The sequence below is a fragment of the Mirounga angustirostris genome, unplaced genomic scaffold (genome assembly GCF_029215605.1).
Source record: "Mirounga angustirostris isolate CCGP_5_RB_7025 unplaced genomic scaffold, mMirAng1.0.hap1 SCAF_1, whole genome shotgun sequence".
Classification (NCBI taxonomy): domain Eukaryota; kingdom Metazoa; phylum Chordata; class Mammalia; order Carnivora; family Phocidae; genus Mirounga; species Mirounga angustirostris.
Window position 1 is genome coordinate 149,726,543 of NW_026991709.1, and position 15,240 is coordinate 149,741,782.

The window sequence follows — 15,240 nt, forward strand, 5'->3', positions numbered from 1 at the left end:
AGGAAGAAACCAGGAGGTCAGGAAGCCCAGGGAAGTGCATAGTGGGTGGATCAGCAGCCTTCACTGTCCAGAGTGGCTGGAGGACAAGGTCAGACAAGGCTGAGGATATTAGAGGCAATGGCCTGGAAAGGTGGATGGGAGGTCATGCTGGGTTTTAGACCACATAGTTTTGACCATTAAGATCTCCTTGTTGGGGCACCTGGGTGGCTCAGTCGGTTAAGTGTACAACTCTTGATTTCAGCTCAGGTCATGATCTCAGGGTCATGAGATTGAGCTCTGTGCTGGGCATGGAGCCTGCTTAAGATTCTCTCTCTCCATCCCCCCACCCTCAAGAGAAAAAAAATCTCCTTGCTCATCTTTTTACAGAGAACCCCAGCGGTGTCTCTGAGAGTTACACAGATAAGTTAATATGAGTAGAAGGCAGCAAGTTCTCAAAAGGCAAACCAGTTACTCAAGGAAAAGAAGGCACATCACCCACGGACTCTGCATCCTGGGGAGGGTTTCTAAGCCTTGAATTCTTGTTAGCAGGAACCTCCCTCCCAGGATGAGTGCTGGGGTATATAGGAAAAGCCCTCGAATTTCTACAGAAAAGTTGAGGTAGAAGGTGGGGGAATAAAAGAAACATGTGTTCAGTATGGAGGAAAGTAATAGACATTGGAAAAAAAAACAAAAACCCAAGTTGTTCAATTCTGGGATATTTGTTGGGTTGCTTTAAAGTGCCAGACCTGGCTTGTGCACAAGTTAAGTTCTGGCCTCCAGCAAGCTTGCTGCAGGGCAGACTTCTTGTTGCAATTACCCTCCAAGCATAACTAAGTCATGAAACCCAGGACTTCTCTCCTGCAAAATGTGCCTTAGCCACCAGCCAGCTTTAAAAAGTAGTGTTACTGTCCCCTGCTGTTGCCAGTGACTAAGTGATTCACTTTGTGGCAGAAAGCTCCCCCAGGGTGACTCCTAATGAGCACACACACAGAGGCTCCTGGATGTCCAATCTGGACACTGCACAGGGCCTGGGGTTTCACAGGAGAGAAACCAAGCAGAGCTAAATGCAAGGAGAGAGAATTCCCAGGAAACAGAGACTTGCCAAGGCCTTCATACACAAAGACCACATGACAACCTCCTGAGACAGCTCGAGTGCCCCCACCCTGAGTGAAGGTCTCAGCAACCACTCCTGAAAATGTCTACAAACTTTCTCATCCTCACACCCTTGTCTCCTTTGTTCTTCCCCAGAGTACTTGCCATCATGTAATATGCTATTATATTTTACTTATTACTTGTCTCTACCAGAACGTAAGCTACACGAGGGCTGGAAATTATTAGTTCTTGTCTGCTTTTTTTCCCCTGCAGCAAAAACCAGTGCTTGGCATATGGTGGGTGCAAAGCATTTGATGAATGAATGAATATGTGGATAAAAGATTCCCCACAACAGGCTTGCCTGGCAAAGACTGTCATCACCATTTTATAGATGGGGAAAGGGAAGCTTGGAGTGATTTAAGTAATAGGCTTTAGGCCAGGGCTTCTCAGTATTAATGTGCAAATGCATCACTGGGGATCTTGTTAAAATGCAGATTCTGATTCAGCGGCTCTGGGTGGAGCCTGAGACTTTGCATTTCTACAATTCTAACTTCCAGGTGATGCTAATGCTGCTGGACAGCTCACATCCAGACAGAAAGATGTCATGAGGCTTGGCAGGTGGCTGTGCAGTCTAGTGGTTAAGAGTGCACACTGGGCGCCTGGGTGGCTCAGTTGGTTAAGCGACTGCCTTCGGCTCAGGTCATGATCCTGGAGTCCTGGGATCGAGTCCCGCATCGGGCTCCCTGCTCGGCAGGGAGTCTGCTTCTCCCTCTGACCCTCCTCCCTCTCATGCTCTCTGTCTCTCATTCTCTCTGTCTCAAATAAATAAATAAAATCTTAAAAAAAAAAAAAAGAGTGCACACTAACTTAGCCACTTACCAACTCTGTGACCTTGGCACCCCCTGCTGCCTCTGCTTCCTGGCGAAATTCTCATGAAGATTAAATGAATTTGTCCAGGTAAATTACTTGGTATTGTGCCTCATCTATAACAAGTTCTTAATAAAAATGTCTTATTATTACTCCTTATTTATTTATTTATTTATTTATTTATTTATTTATTTATTTATAAAAGATTTTATTTATTTATTCATGAGAGACAGAGTGAGGCAGAGGGAGAAGCAGGCTTCCCAAGGAGCAGGGAGCCCTATGCGGGACTCGATCCCAGGACTCTGGGATCATGACCTGAGCGGAAGACAGACGCTTAACCATCTGAGCCACCCAGGCGCCCCTCCTTTTTTTTTTTAAACTGAATCTAACAGCTTCCTCTCAGAATCCTAGTGGCATATTATTTTCTATTTCACCAAAATAGAAAAAGCTCACATTTATGCTGAGAACAATGACATCTACATCTACTGTCAAAAAGTTAGAAATTTCTGCTGGATACATATTATGTGAGAATTTTGAGACAGGTTCCTAAAAGTGGAATTGTTGGTATTCATATTTTAAATTCTGACAGTTACTGTCAAATTGCCTTTTACACTAACAGTATTTAAGAGTGCCCATTTCTCATCTTAACCAACAATGGATATTAACAATCTTTTGGATTTTGCCAGTTTAACTGGGTGGGGACCTTATTTTCATTTGATTTTACATTGCTCTGATAACCAGTGATGCTAATGTTTGTCACTTATTTGTATTTGTTTGTTTATATGTTTATTTGCCATTAAAATTTTTGTGAATTGCCTGTTCATATCCCTTCACCCATTTTTATAAATTTTGGCTTTTTCCTTATTGATCTGAAGACATTTACATATTTGTCTGTTAGCCATGTTGCAGATATATTCTCCCAAATATCTTTTAGTTTGTGACATTTTATGATCACACAAAAGTTTAACATTTTTATAGATTTAATCTGTCAATCTTTTCTTCGTGCGTTCTGGATTTTATGACTTGCTTAGGAAGAAGAGCTTTCCTATCCAAAGATTATGAAAATATTCAGTACTTTCCACTAATATTTCCTTTTTTATATAACTTTCTAATCCACTTATTTTTTTCCAGTGAGGTAGAGATTTTCTGTAATTTCTTTCCAAATGGATAGCCAATTGTCTTCATATCATTTATTGTACAGGAGTCTATATAACTCCACTGTTTGGGGGTTAATTCTTTCATTAGACATTTTTTCTGCCCTTTTCTATCCTCTCCTTCTGGAACTCCAATTATGTGTATTTTTATGCATATACTTTATGGTGTCTCAGAGATCTCTGAGGCTTTGCTCATTTTTCTTTATTATTTTTTTCTTTCTGTTCTTCAGATTTGATGGTCTGCACTGATCTATCTTCAAGTTTGCTGATTCTCTGTCAGCTCAGATCTGCTACTGAGCCCCTCTAATGAATTTTACTTTCAACTCCAGAATTTCTACTTGGCTCTTTTTACAATTTCCATCTTTTATTGATATTTTCTATCTGATGAGTCATTGTTATCATACTTTCCTTTAATTCTTTAAGCATGGTTTCATTTAGTTCTCTAAACACATTTATAATAGCTGCTTTGAAGTCCTTGATGACTAAATCCAACATCTGGGTTCCTCAGACGCAGCTTCAGTTGATTCCTTTTCTCCCCCTGCACATTGTTTACCCTGTTCTGATTTCTTCATGTTTCATAAATTCTTTTAAACTGAATGTTTTAGATATTGTGGCAACTCTGTATTCTTACCCCTGCTTTGGGAAGTGGTAGTTGCTACTTTTTTTGTTTTGCTTATTGGTTTAGTGCCTTGCTTGGACTAATTCTGTGGAGTATGTTTCTCCTGCAGTGTGTGATGTCTCTGCTCCATATTTATTTTTACACTTGTTTTATTTTTAAGCCTGGTTTCCTAGGGGTTGTCCTGGGTTGACATAACTTAGTGATCAACCAATGATTGGCCAGAGGTCATACATAAACACCTTGGTCCAGTAAGGCTTCCACCCTTAGCCAGTGGATCAGTGGGTGGCTTGCAGAATGCGTTCAAAGGTCACGTAATTTATAAGTGTGCCCCAGCTTTTACTTTCTGCATTCACAAGGCCTCACATTCAATCAGTTGATTATCTCAGATTTCCTAGGGGATAATAACATTGTTTGCCACAGTGATACTTCTGTTTCTTATTTTTTACAATAAAGGTTATTCATTTCTTTTTATCATCAAGACCTCTAACACTACTAAATCAAAGAAACAAAAGCAGGAGCTCATGTCTTGCTCCTCACTTAGGTGGGACAACTTCTAACATCTTAGTATCAGGTTTCTATCCCATAGGTTCTATAGGCTTCTGATGGAGGACTTTTGTCAAGTTGAAGAAGTTTCTTTCCATATCTTCCTTACGGGAAATTTTTAAAAATAACATAAATGTATGTTAAATTTAACTTTTGTCTTTTTTGGAAGTCCTCATCCTGATAATTCTTTTAATATTCTTTTTTAATTCTTTTTATATTAACAGTGAACACTGTTAATGTCTTCATAAAGAATCAATGTAGCATTCCTGGATGACACTGTACTTTACTCAGAATATGTTCTTCTTCTAACAGGAATCGCTTTGCAAACATTTATTTAGAACTTCTGTATCTGTTTTCAAAGTGAGTTTGGCCTGCAGTTTCCTGTTCTGTGTAAGTGCCCACTCTTCATTTCTAGTTAATGACCCAGAGTATGTTAGTCTCCTAGGATGAGTTTTTCATCTTTTTCTACTCTCTGGAAGAGCTTTTATAACACAGAAATTATCCATTCCTTGACCACTTAATAGAACTTGACTATATAGCTAGCTGGGCCTGGTGCTTTTTAAAGGTATAGGTCTTTGGCTACTTTTACATTTTTTTCTAAGGTAATTGGTCTAGTTAGACTTCATTTCATGCATTTCTTTGAGGGTTTTTTTATGGGAATAAAATTGTGAAAAATAATAGAAGTTAAAAATCTTCTCTGTATGACTGTAGTTCATCATTCTAGCGTTTTTGGCATCATCCCTCTTTTTTATTTCCTGATCAAGTTTGCTATAGGTTTGTCTGTTGTGTTGGATAACCCCCCGCCCCCATCCCCCAGCTTTTGGTTTTATTGATGTGGAATACTTTTGTTATTGTTCTTTTTATCTTTCTATATCATGACTTCCATTTTAACAATATCTTCACTTTACTTTTTTAGAGTCCAATTTATTTAATTGTCCCTTTTCTAGCTTTTATGTTTTCAATTTAGTTCACTTTTTTTTCAGTCTTTCCTGTTTTCTATGTATATGGTATTTTCCTCTGTGTGGGTTTTGTCTGCATGCCATTGCTTTTGGTATGAACAAGTTTCACTGTCCTTTATTTGTAATTTGTTCATAATTTCCTCTTTGATTTCTTATCTAAAAAGTTAATTCAAATGGTGTTCAAATATCCCCAAGTGGTTATGTTTTTGGTTGGCTGTTTGTCTAACTTTGGTTGTTAGCTTCCAAGTTTATGCACTGTGGTCTTAGAGGGTGGCCTGTAGTGCTTTGACTTTAACATTTCTATTGAGGTTTGCTTTTGTGATGTGATACATGGGTAATTTGTGAATATTTGCCTATGTTTAAAAAGAATGTGCATTCCCTATTTATGTATTAAAATCTCTACAAATTGCTCCATATACATTAGCTTCTTCAATCCTCACAATGTATTAGCCCATTTTACAGATGAGGAAAATAAGCTTAGAGAGTTTAGGTAATTTCTCAAGGTTACCAAAAGCTGGTAAGCAGGGGACCACTACTGAAATCCAGACATGCTGACTCACTCTGTCTTGGTGTCTGTCTGTCTCTCTAAGAGATCACAATTGCTAGTTCCATTATTTAAATACTTATTATTTTATGCCTACTTGTCTGATGATATTTGAGGAAAATATATAAATTTTCCTGCAATGACTGTGACTGTCAATTACTCCTTGTATTTCAATCAGGTACTGCTTTATATGTTTTATAGCCGTGTGGTTGGTTACATAAAAGTTTGTTTATATTACAAGTTATCAGCAGATTGTGTCTTTGGTCATTTTGAAATGCATTTTTTTTTTCCCTGTTTAATGATGTTTTTTGCTTCAATTCTATTTTGTTTGCCATTAATACTGTTTACTTGCTTTCTTTTTGTTAGCATTTGCCTTTCTTTTTTTTTTGGATACATTAAGGGTCATTTTTAAACGTGCATTTCTGATAAATAACTTATGTTTGGATTAAAAAAATCCAATCTGACAGTCTGTCATTTACTAGGGCATTTATTTCATTCATAGTTATTTTGTTTGGATTTATTCTTGACATCTTATTATATATAAATGTGTGTGTGTGTATTTATTTTTTTTTTCTTCATGAGTTCCTTTAAACTTCTTGAGTGGTTTGGATGTCCTACATTATTTTTATTCTTCTAAGGAGCCATTAAAATTTTATGTATTTAAACATTTTATTTTATCAAAGTCTTGAGCTAAGTGGTAGAGAAACTCTTCCACAAATAAGACAAGAATCTTGACTTGCTTTCACTTCCATTTTTCCTGCCTTCTAATTCTTATATTGTGATCATTTGGATCTCCATTCCAAATTGTTATAAAATAATGGAATAATAAGTTTAACTGGCTTTTTTGGAGGGTCCTTTTGTGCTATGTTATTGGGAAACCCCTCAAGTTTCCAACTCACTGCTTTGTTTTTTTCTATCCACACTACTACACAGCTCATATACTGAGGTTTTTGTTTGAGTGATCAAAATTTTAAATTTATAAAATGCTAGCTTATTCTATTTTATGGAAACTGTTTTTGCATCTCTCTGAAGACACCAATCTTGCTCATTCTAAAATCTTCTGTTCGCTTCAGTATTACACCCTCTGGTATTAGTTTTTCTTTTTTTTAAAAAAGATCTAATTAATTAATTTATTTATTTGAGAGAAAGAGAGTGAGTGAGAGAGAAAGAGAGAGCATAAGCCGGGGGCGGGGGGAGGGGGAGGCAGAGGGAGAAGCAGATACCCCGCTGAGCAGGGAGCCTGATGCGGGGCTCCATCCCAGGACCCTGGGACCATGACTTGAGCCAAAGGCAGGTACTTAACTGACTGAGCCACCCAGGTGCTCCAATTATTCTTTTGATAGCAGTTGGTGCCTCTCTGTCCTAGGGTTGGTGCTCCTCATTGAGTGAGTGATTCTTGGCGATCTGCTCATCACCTGTTGACTGTGTCTGCCTCTGGTGAGTGGGAAATGGGCAGCACTCCGCGGAGGGGTGTGAAGTAGAATACAGTATGAAACACATGAGCTTTGGAGCCAGACAGACCTGGTTACACACCCAGCTCTATTGCTTACCAGCTGTGTGATGCTGGGCAAGTCTTTGAACCTGGTTCCTTAACTTAGGATAATGACCTGTCTTTGAAGAGGCTGTGTGGATTAAATTTGACAGCACATGAATACAGGCCATTAAAGCCTCAGGAGGGCAGTAAATGGTATTTGTTTTTTGTCAGTTATTTAGGAGAAATTTTCTTCATTCTTTACTCTTTGATTAAATGTGATCAGTTTAATGGTCCCGACACCACTTTCATTAAGAAGCTTCCCCAAATCATCCTAGGGGAAAGCAATTCAGCCCTCCATTTCTAAGTTTAAGCTTTTGTGTGGTTACTGATATATCAGGTACATCTTTCCTTTACAGGGATATAGACTCGTCACAAATTAAGTGAGGGTCCCATATCAACTGACTCATTTTGGCAGAAATTAGATCATGGGCAGCCCTGTCCGATGTGCCTGCATGAATGGGGTGGGAGGGGGGTTTACAATTTACTAAGATATATTTCTAATGGACACTGGTATTAACATCATATTGATATCAATACCCTAAATGGTGCCCTATGGCAAAGTTATTGATGTGTCTCCTTGGAAAATCATCCCTCATTCCCAAACTCTTTTACCTCCTGGAAATCAGGTCAGTTCTTCAGAACTGCTGCCCAAAAGCAAGGGCAGAGCTGGCCAGAGAGGTAGACTTTTTCAGATGGTTTTGTAGGAGGAAAAAAGAATGGAATGACATTTATTTAATGTCTCTTCTAGATTAATACTAGAGTTCTTCAAAAGATCCGGACTTTCACCTAGAATATAGTTCCAGCCCTTTACTCTCTTTAAGCTGTCATTTAGGACTTTCTTCCTTCTTGCATATTTACAAGAGCCAAACTCCAAAGCCTCCTCTTCCAGCATCAGAAAGCTGTTCACAGACAGGTTTTCAGTGTCAACAAGAAAAGATTGAGTCTTGAGACAAACCTCCATCCTTGCCCTTCAACTTCATACTTTGGGAGTGAGACTTAACTTTTGCTTTATATGTTTCATAGCTACATATAACTTTGCGGTGGGATGACCATCTGAGTTCCAATGGCCTCCCATCCACAAGCCATAAAGTTTATGACGTATGTGCTAAGTTGGTTTTTTTGAGGCCCGGGCCCAGGGGCTCTGCTAAAAGGCTCGTTTGTGCAGAGAGACTACAACAAAGTGAAGCCATTACATTTCCCAGGCCCATTCTCATCAAGCTGTGTGAGAGGTCATATCCTCACTTGAAACAGGAACCTTCTCTAAGGAGCAAAGGTTTGCCTTGCATGGGCTGTCTGGCCCACAGAAGCCACTGCCCTCTGCAGCAGCCCAGGGTCATTTCTTGGCCACATCCATGTGTGCTTAGACAGCCTCTGGTATCAGCGGGCTTGGCCTTCCCCATTTCTAAGTCAGGAGAAATGAAGGAGCAGATCCACAAGCGCACAGAAATGATGCACCCCAGAAGGAATGATTAACTTACCAACTGTCACAGGAAATGACTGTGATGTAGTACTTCCTGTCACACTGCCCAGATATCTAACTGCGGTATACTCTGGAGAAGGTGTAAAGAATGCTTACCTTTGCCTATTTGTGTAAGAGCTAGGGCACAGAGAATCGAGGACCAGATCCTGCCTCCACTGAACACTTACAACTTAGTGACCTTTCCCTCTGTCTGGAATGTTCTCCCCTTCACATGTTCTTCCGATGAACTACTACACATCCTCTTAAGCCCTGACTCAGAGAGTCTGCATTTCCTGTGCCCTTCCCAGGGTGGGATTTGCACCTTTGTACTGTCCCTGGTTCTGGGCATGCCCCTATGACTGCGTCTGTTCCATGGTATTGCAATGATGTTTTCTAGGTCGCTCTCCTGCACGACTGACTTTCTGGGAGTGCTGTGTGACTTATTTGTCTTACAGAGCCTGGCACATAATGGGTGATTTTTCTGCCGGTGTTTGCAGAAGAAATCCAGAATGATTTATGATTTGCAATGATTTTGTCTTACACAGACTAAAGAAGTCTGTCATTTCTCCCCTCTTGCACACTCTTTCTTTCATGGTTATTCCAACTTGGCTTCCATATTCACAGTGGCTTGCCCACACTTTTGCTATGCAGAGGGAAGTCCGTGTGTCCCGACAGGGCGCCGCACAACCCCAATGGGTGGGAGGCAATGGAAATTAACAGTCTTTTCTCAGACCACGCTATGGCTCGGTTTCTAAATAGAACACAGGCAGTGTGGAGGGGCTTAGGACATTTGCTATAAGGAAAGATCATGAACCATAGCCAGGAGTAGGAAGTGGTCACACTTCCTTAGGCTCCCTAGAAAAATCTCTCCCATGCAAGCAAAGGCACTCTCCACTCACAGGCAGCTGGACCTTAAGAAACCCTGCAGGAAAAAAAATAAGAATCTTTGGTGCAGCCTAGAGGCAGGTCTGTCCTGCCCAGGGATCACAGCTGCAGCCTCAGAGGCGTCTGGATGAATTCTGAACCAACAGTTGGAAAACTGTGCAACAGGCTCAGGGCTATAGGTGGGGTGATGGCCCAGGACTTGTGGGAACAGCATGCCCACCCTTAGCATTCTATATGGATGAGGACCACAGGTAAAGCAGATACCAAGGGCACTGTGAGAGCAAGAGAAACAATCTGAGGGGCCCACGGGGTGTGGGGAGGGAAGACAGATGGGCCCTCTCTCAACTGCCCCTGGGCTTCAGTTGGCTTAACAGGTTGCTGGTGGCTGGCTGCCCAGTAGCCTGTCCAAGACTACAGACTGGTGGTGCTGAGAGTGGGGTGGGGAGGGAATGCCACCAGGCAGTAGGGGCATCTCCTGGTGCAGTAAGGGCTACAAGGACTGGTTTCTCCCAAAAGGAGTAAGTTCAACTGGCACCAAGCCACCCAAAACTCCTGAAGGAAAGCCCTGCTCCATTCCAAGTCCCAGAAGGCCAAAGTGGAGAATGGCATGAATGTTAGGAGCCCCACCCACCCCAGTGAGCATCTTCGGGCTCTGCTGAGGAAGGGACGGGCTGAGGCTGGGAACTTGCTGAGCTGCAGGACCCCCTCGCTCTCAGCTCTGTGGGCTTTAGGGCAGAGGGCGTGCTGCCTACTGGCCTGAAACAAGTACCCGGGGACCCTTGCCTCATCACTGCATGGCACCACACATCAACTCTGCTTTCCCAGTGTCACGGTAAGCCAGTCTTCACTACTTGCTTAGGGAGATTTGCCAGCGAGTTGGATTTTCCATGCTGTGAAAATGCCATAAGCCTCTGACCATGGGTTGGTGTATCCAACTGAAGGCTTGGCCATTCTTGAGAATTCTGTTATAGACTTTGTGAAAATTCTCAGTACAGTCCTGAAAATCCAAAGGGTTTGCTTCTGAGAACTCAAACAATGGAATGAAGCCAGCCGATACCACTTGGGTTTTTGAGGGCCCATTCAGCTAGACGAACAGTCATGCAGTTCTGCAAATCTTCAGGAAAACCACTTCTCATACCTCCCAAGTGAGCCAGCTATTTATAAATGTGTTCCAAAGTCCATTACAGTGGCTTTTCCTTGGTCTGATGATTAGTAGAGAGAAAAGGGGGGATAGTCGGTTCTGAGATACCCTTAGAATCTGAGTGACTTAAATTTCCTGTTTGGCTCAATAAATAATTTTGTCTGTGAAGAAAAAATTCTCTGTACAACACTATAGATATTTCTGTGAACAACTCTCTGAGCATGCTCCAGAGGAAAATACTGCCAGACGCTGGGGAATAGGTAGAATGGTTGGTATGATTAATAATATCTAAGAGGGTAGACAAGAGCACGTGTAACCTTATGCTAAGCAAACCATGGTACGCTGTGGTTACAGAACACTGGGGCTTTTCTTCTTTGGTTTTAGCAAAGCTCACAGACACAGGCACTTGATGGAGCACGAGTGGAATATCGTGAGGGATGGAAAAGATGGAGTGCGCAACTCAGGAGGGGTGACCTGCTCTACATTTGACCTTTCATGTGGTCCAGGTTTTCAGGCCACATGAGCCATGAGGACAGCAATTCCAGACACTGCTATCACCGTCACATAATGCTTTCTGTGCCTCCTGTGGGCAGCATCCTCTTCAATGGTAGGCTCAGATGTGTGACGGGCCGTTGGCCTTGCTGCCCCAATTTTTAAGCTATCAATGGAGAGACTGCCCCTTTGTGTGGCTAGCTGTCCCTCATGTGCCCATATGAAGAGCACTGATCCATGATTCTCTCAGCGTGACTGCATGCATTCTCCTTGTGCAGTGACCCACTCGAGCTTCCTGTGCCAGTCCTTCCCAGGAGGGGTCACCCTCACACCCAGCCACTGGAGACTGTGAAGCACTCTGAGGCACTTCTGCTTTTTTTTTTTAAAAGACCTTTTTTAAAAAAAGATTTCATCTGAGAGAGAGAGACAGAGAGAGAGAGAGAGGGCATGCGTGGGGTGAAGGGCGGAGGGAGAAGCAGGCTCCCCACTGATCAGGGATCCTGATGTGGGGCTCGATCCCATGACCCTGAGATCATAACCTGAGCTGAAGGCAGATGCTTAAGCGACTGAGCCACCCAGGCGTCCCACTCTGAGGTGATTCTTAACGGTATGAAACTTTTCCTGAATTCACACAGACCGAGTAAACAAGTCTGTTTTATACTGTAGATTTTTTTCTTTCAGCCCACAAATATTTACTGGGCATATACTACATGCCAAGCATTGTACTAGGGCCTGGAGATACAGTAGTGAGCAGAGAGAAACCCCTGTCCTTATACTGTAGGGGGCCAGGAGGAGGCAGAGAAACTGGTCAAATATGGAAATACATGGAATGTCAGCTGGTGATGGTGAACTATGAGCAGGAAAGGGGCACGAGGAATGCTGGGACTGAGGCCGGGCAGAGACGGTGTCCCTGGGAAGCTGGGATTTGAGCCCACAGCTGAAGGAGGTGAGTGAGGAGGTCATGTGGCTCTCTGAGGGAAGGGTGTCTGAGTAGAGGGAAGATCGAGTGCAAGTTCTGGAGGTGGGAGAGTGTCTGCTGTGCTCTAGGACAAGCAAGGGATGGCATGTTGGGGGAAGAAAAAGTGGGAAAGGAGGAGGAAATGCGGTCAGAGAGTGTCAGGGACAGACGGTGGGGCCAGCTGGGGTGCTGGAAGACTCTGGGGGGTGGGTAAGCCATTGGAGGGGTCTGACCTGTGGAGTGACGTGACCTGACTTGCATTTTGGAAGGCTCACTCTGCTGCTGGGCCAGAAACAGACTGCAGGGGGCCAGGACAGAAGCAGGGACACCAGGGAGGGCCTCCTGCAATAACTGAGGGCAGGTGATGTCTCCTGGGAATGGGGTGCTGGCAACGGAGGTGGAAAAAATGGTAATGTTCTGATTTGTTGTGAACGCGGAGACATTAGGGCTGCCAGTGGATCAGATGTGAGATGTGGGAAGACAGGTGTCAAGGATGATCCAAAGTCTCTGACCTGAGTAATTGGAAAGACTGAGTAGGCATTTGCTAAGACGGGGAAGGCTGTGGAAGAAGCAGGTTTGGAAGGGTACCACTGAGAGTTCTCTTTGGGATAAGATCGAGATTTGTCAGGCATCTAGGTAGAGATGGCCTGAAGGTGGTTGACTATCAAAGTCTGGATTTCATGGGAGAGGTCTGGGCTGCAGAGGAATATCTGATGTCATCAGTACACGCTGAATATAAAGCCACGAGTCTGGGTGACATCTCGGAGATTGAGTGCAGACAGAAGGCAATCCTGAGCCCTATTGATGTTGGGGAGATGAGGAGAAAAGCCAGTGAGAAAGGAGGAACCAAGGGAATGTGATGTCATGGAAGCCACAGAGACTGTTTCAAGGAGGTGGGCAGGAACGATCACATACTAATAGTCAAGCTTCCCTTGAGACAAAATCTACAGTGGACTCAGGATTGAGTAGAACTGCATATTCAGGATATAAACTTGAGTTTCAATCTACACTTCCATCTTATGAACTAATCCTTCATCCTCCAGGCCTCAGTGACCCTTTGAGAATCTTCATGTATACTGTGGATCTTCCCCTCAGAAAAATGCAATCAGATACACCTAAGGTTGCCAGGAGTTCCCTGTGCCAGAAAAGTCCATTCCGGAAGTCATGTTCATAACCAACCCTTCTCCATCCCCAGAGAGGTCTTCTTATGACATTAACCAAAGTGTCTCAGAGCCGAAATTCAGGTGTTGAGGGTCTCCTGGCTTCTCCAGGTATGTTTCCAAAGGTTAGAATGAATTGAACTTTCTGGGCCCTCAGGGTAGTTTGTATAGAATGTGAATGGGTTGGTTCAAGTCTGAAAGCAACAGTGACGACAAGCGAGAACTCACCACCATCTCCTGGACATGAAACATCTCTGCACCTCCAGATGACAGTCGATTGGGAAAAGCGATGCTGACAGATGACCCAGGAAGGGTGCTTGGCCCGGTGTTATAGACCTGTGGGTGTGAGACACACAGCACATTTTAATAGAAATACAGACCTTCATTTCATTGCATGCAGTAGATACATACACAGAGACTGTAGGGTTTAGGATCCAAAAGGTCATGACTTCAAGTATACTGAAATATCGAATAATGGCAGACTTTAATGAAACAGAAATCCTTCCAATACGAATTTAAAACCCCCAAACTTTCAAATTACCTTATTCCCTTTCATCATGTTCTTGCCTTCTTCCTGCTAAAAATTATATTTCTTTTTACATACCTAGAAATTACTCACAGACTATTACACTTGGTGGGAATATAGACATAATGTGGTCCAGTGGTTCTCAAACTTTAGCATATATCAGGATAACCAGATGGGCTTGTTAAAACATATACTGGGGGAGGGTCATGCCCAGAGTTTCTGAAGTAGATCTGGTGGGGGACGGTGAGGGGACTTAAGGATATACATTTCTAGTAAAAGTTCCCAGGAGATGCTGATGCTACTGGCCCAGGAACTGTACTTTGAGAAGCACTAATCTGGTCCAAGCTCTGCCTTTTACAGTTTGAGATAACTGAGAAGACAAAGTAGATTGTCCCCAAGCCAAATGGTGTAACTTACAGAAAGGGCTGTTCTTACCATACGATCCAGATGATGGGGTTTCTCTGTAACTTACAGCTAATCCCTTGCTAATCCTGTTTGAGGACCTCTGTGCACCTCTTTTCTGCCCCAGCATTTGGTCCTGTAAAACTTTACCTTCTCATCCCCCCCACAGTCCTCCCTGTTTTCTGTCTCCATCGGCCCATCATCTCCTGAGAAATGAGAGAAGATGGCAGCCACCCCACCAAGAGACAGATAAGGGAAAGGAGATGGAGCAAAGGTTGAGCATGAAACTCAAGGAAGAAATGGAATATGAAGGAGAATAAAAAAGATGGGTAGATGTGTAGAGACAGAGAGTAGATTGGGGGTTGCCTGGGGCTGAAGTAGGGGGATATGGTCAGCAGAAGAATGGCCTCCAAAGATGTCCACGTCCCCAAATCCATGGACCCTGTGAATATGCTACACGGCAAGGGGGAACTAAGGTCGCTATTCAGTAGTCCTTAAAATGAAGAGATTACCTTGGATGAGTCAGGTGGGTGTAATGTAATCACAAGGGTCCTTATACAGGGAAGAGGGAGACTGTCAGAATCAGGGAGGTGGACTGTGAGAAAGATGTAGCTGGCCATTGTTGGCTCTGAAGGTGAAGGGGACCCTGAGTCAAAGAGTGTAGCAGTCTGGAGAAGAAGCTGGAAAAGGTAAAACAGATTCTCCCCTAGCGGCTCCAGAAAGGAACCCAGGCCTACTGATACCCTGATTTTAGCCCAGTGAGACCCATGTTGGACTTCTGACTACTAGAACTACACAGTATACATTTCTATTGTATTCAGCCCCTGAGTTTGTGGTAATTTCTTACAGCCCAGGAGGAAACTAACGTAGCGAGTGACTGCTCAAGGGTATGGAGTTCCTTTTTAGGGGCGATGAAAATGTTCTAA

General features: G+C 43.0%; 1 protein-coding gene across 3 annotated transcripts in view; it reads right to left on the reverse strand.

Moving 5' to 3' along the window:
- ITGA9 (integrin subunit alpha 9) overlaps nucleotides 1-15,240 on the reverse strand; it is a 344,586-nt gene that overhangs the window by 54,188 nt on the left and 275,158 nt on the right. For all 3 annotated transcript variants that reach the window (XM_045904051.3, XM_045904049.3, XM_054504511.2), the window contains one exon: nucleotides 13,615-13,722. In XM_045904051.3, the coding sequence (XP_045760007.1) occupies nucleotides 13,615-13,722 (108 nt within the window). The remainder of the gene's footprint in view (nucleotides 1-13,614; nucleotides 13,723-15,240) is intronic.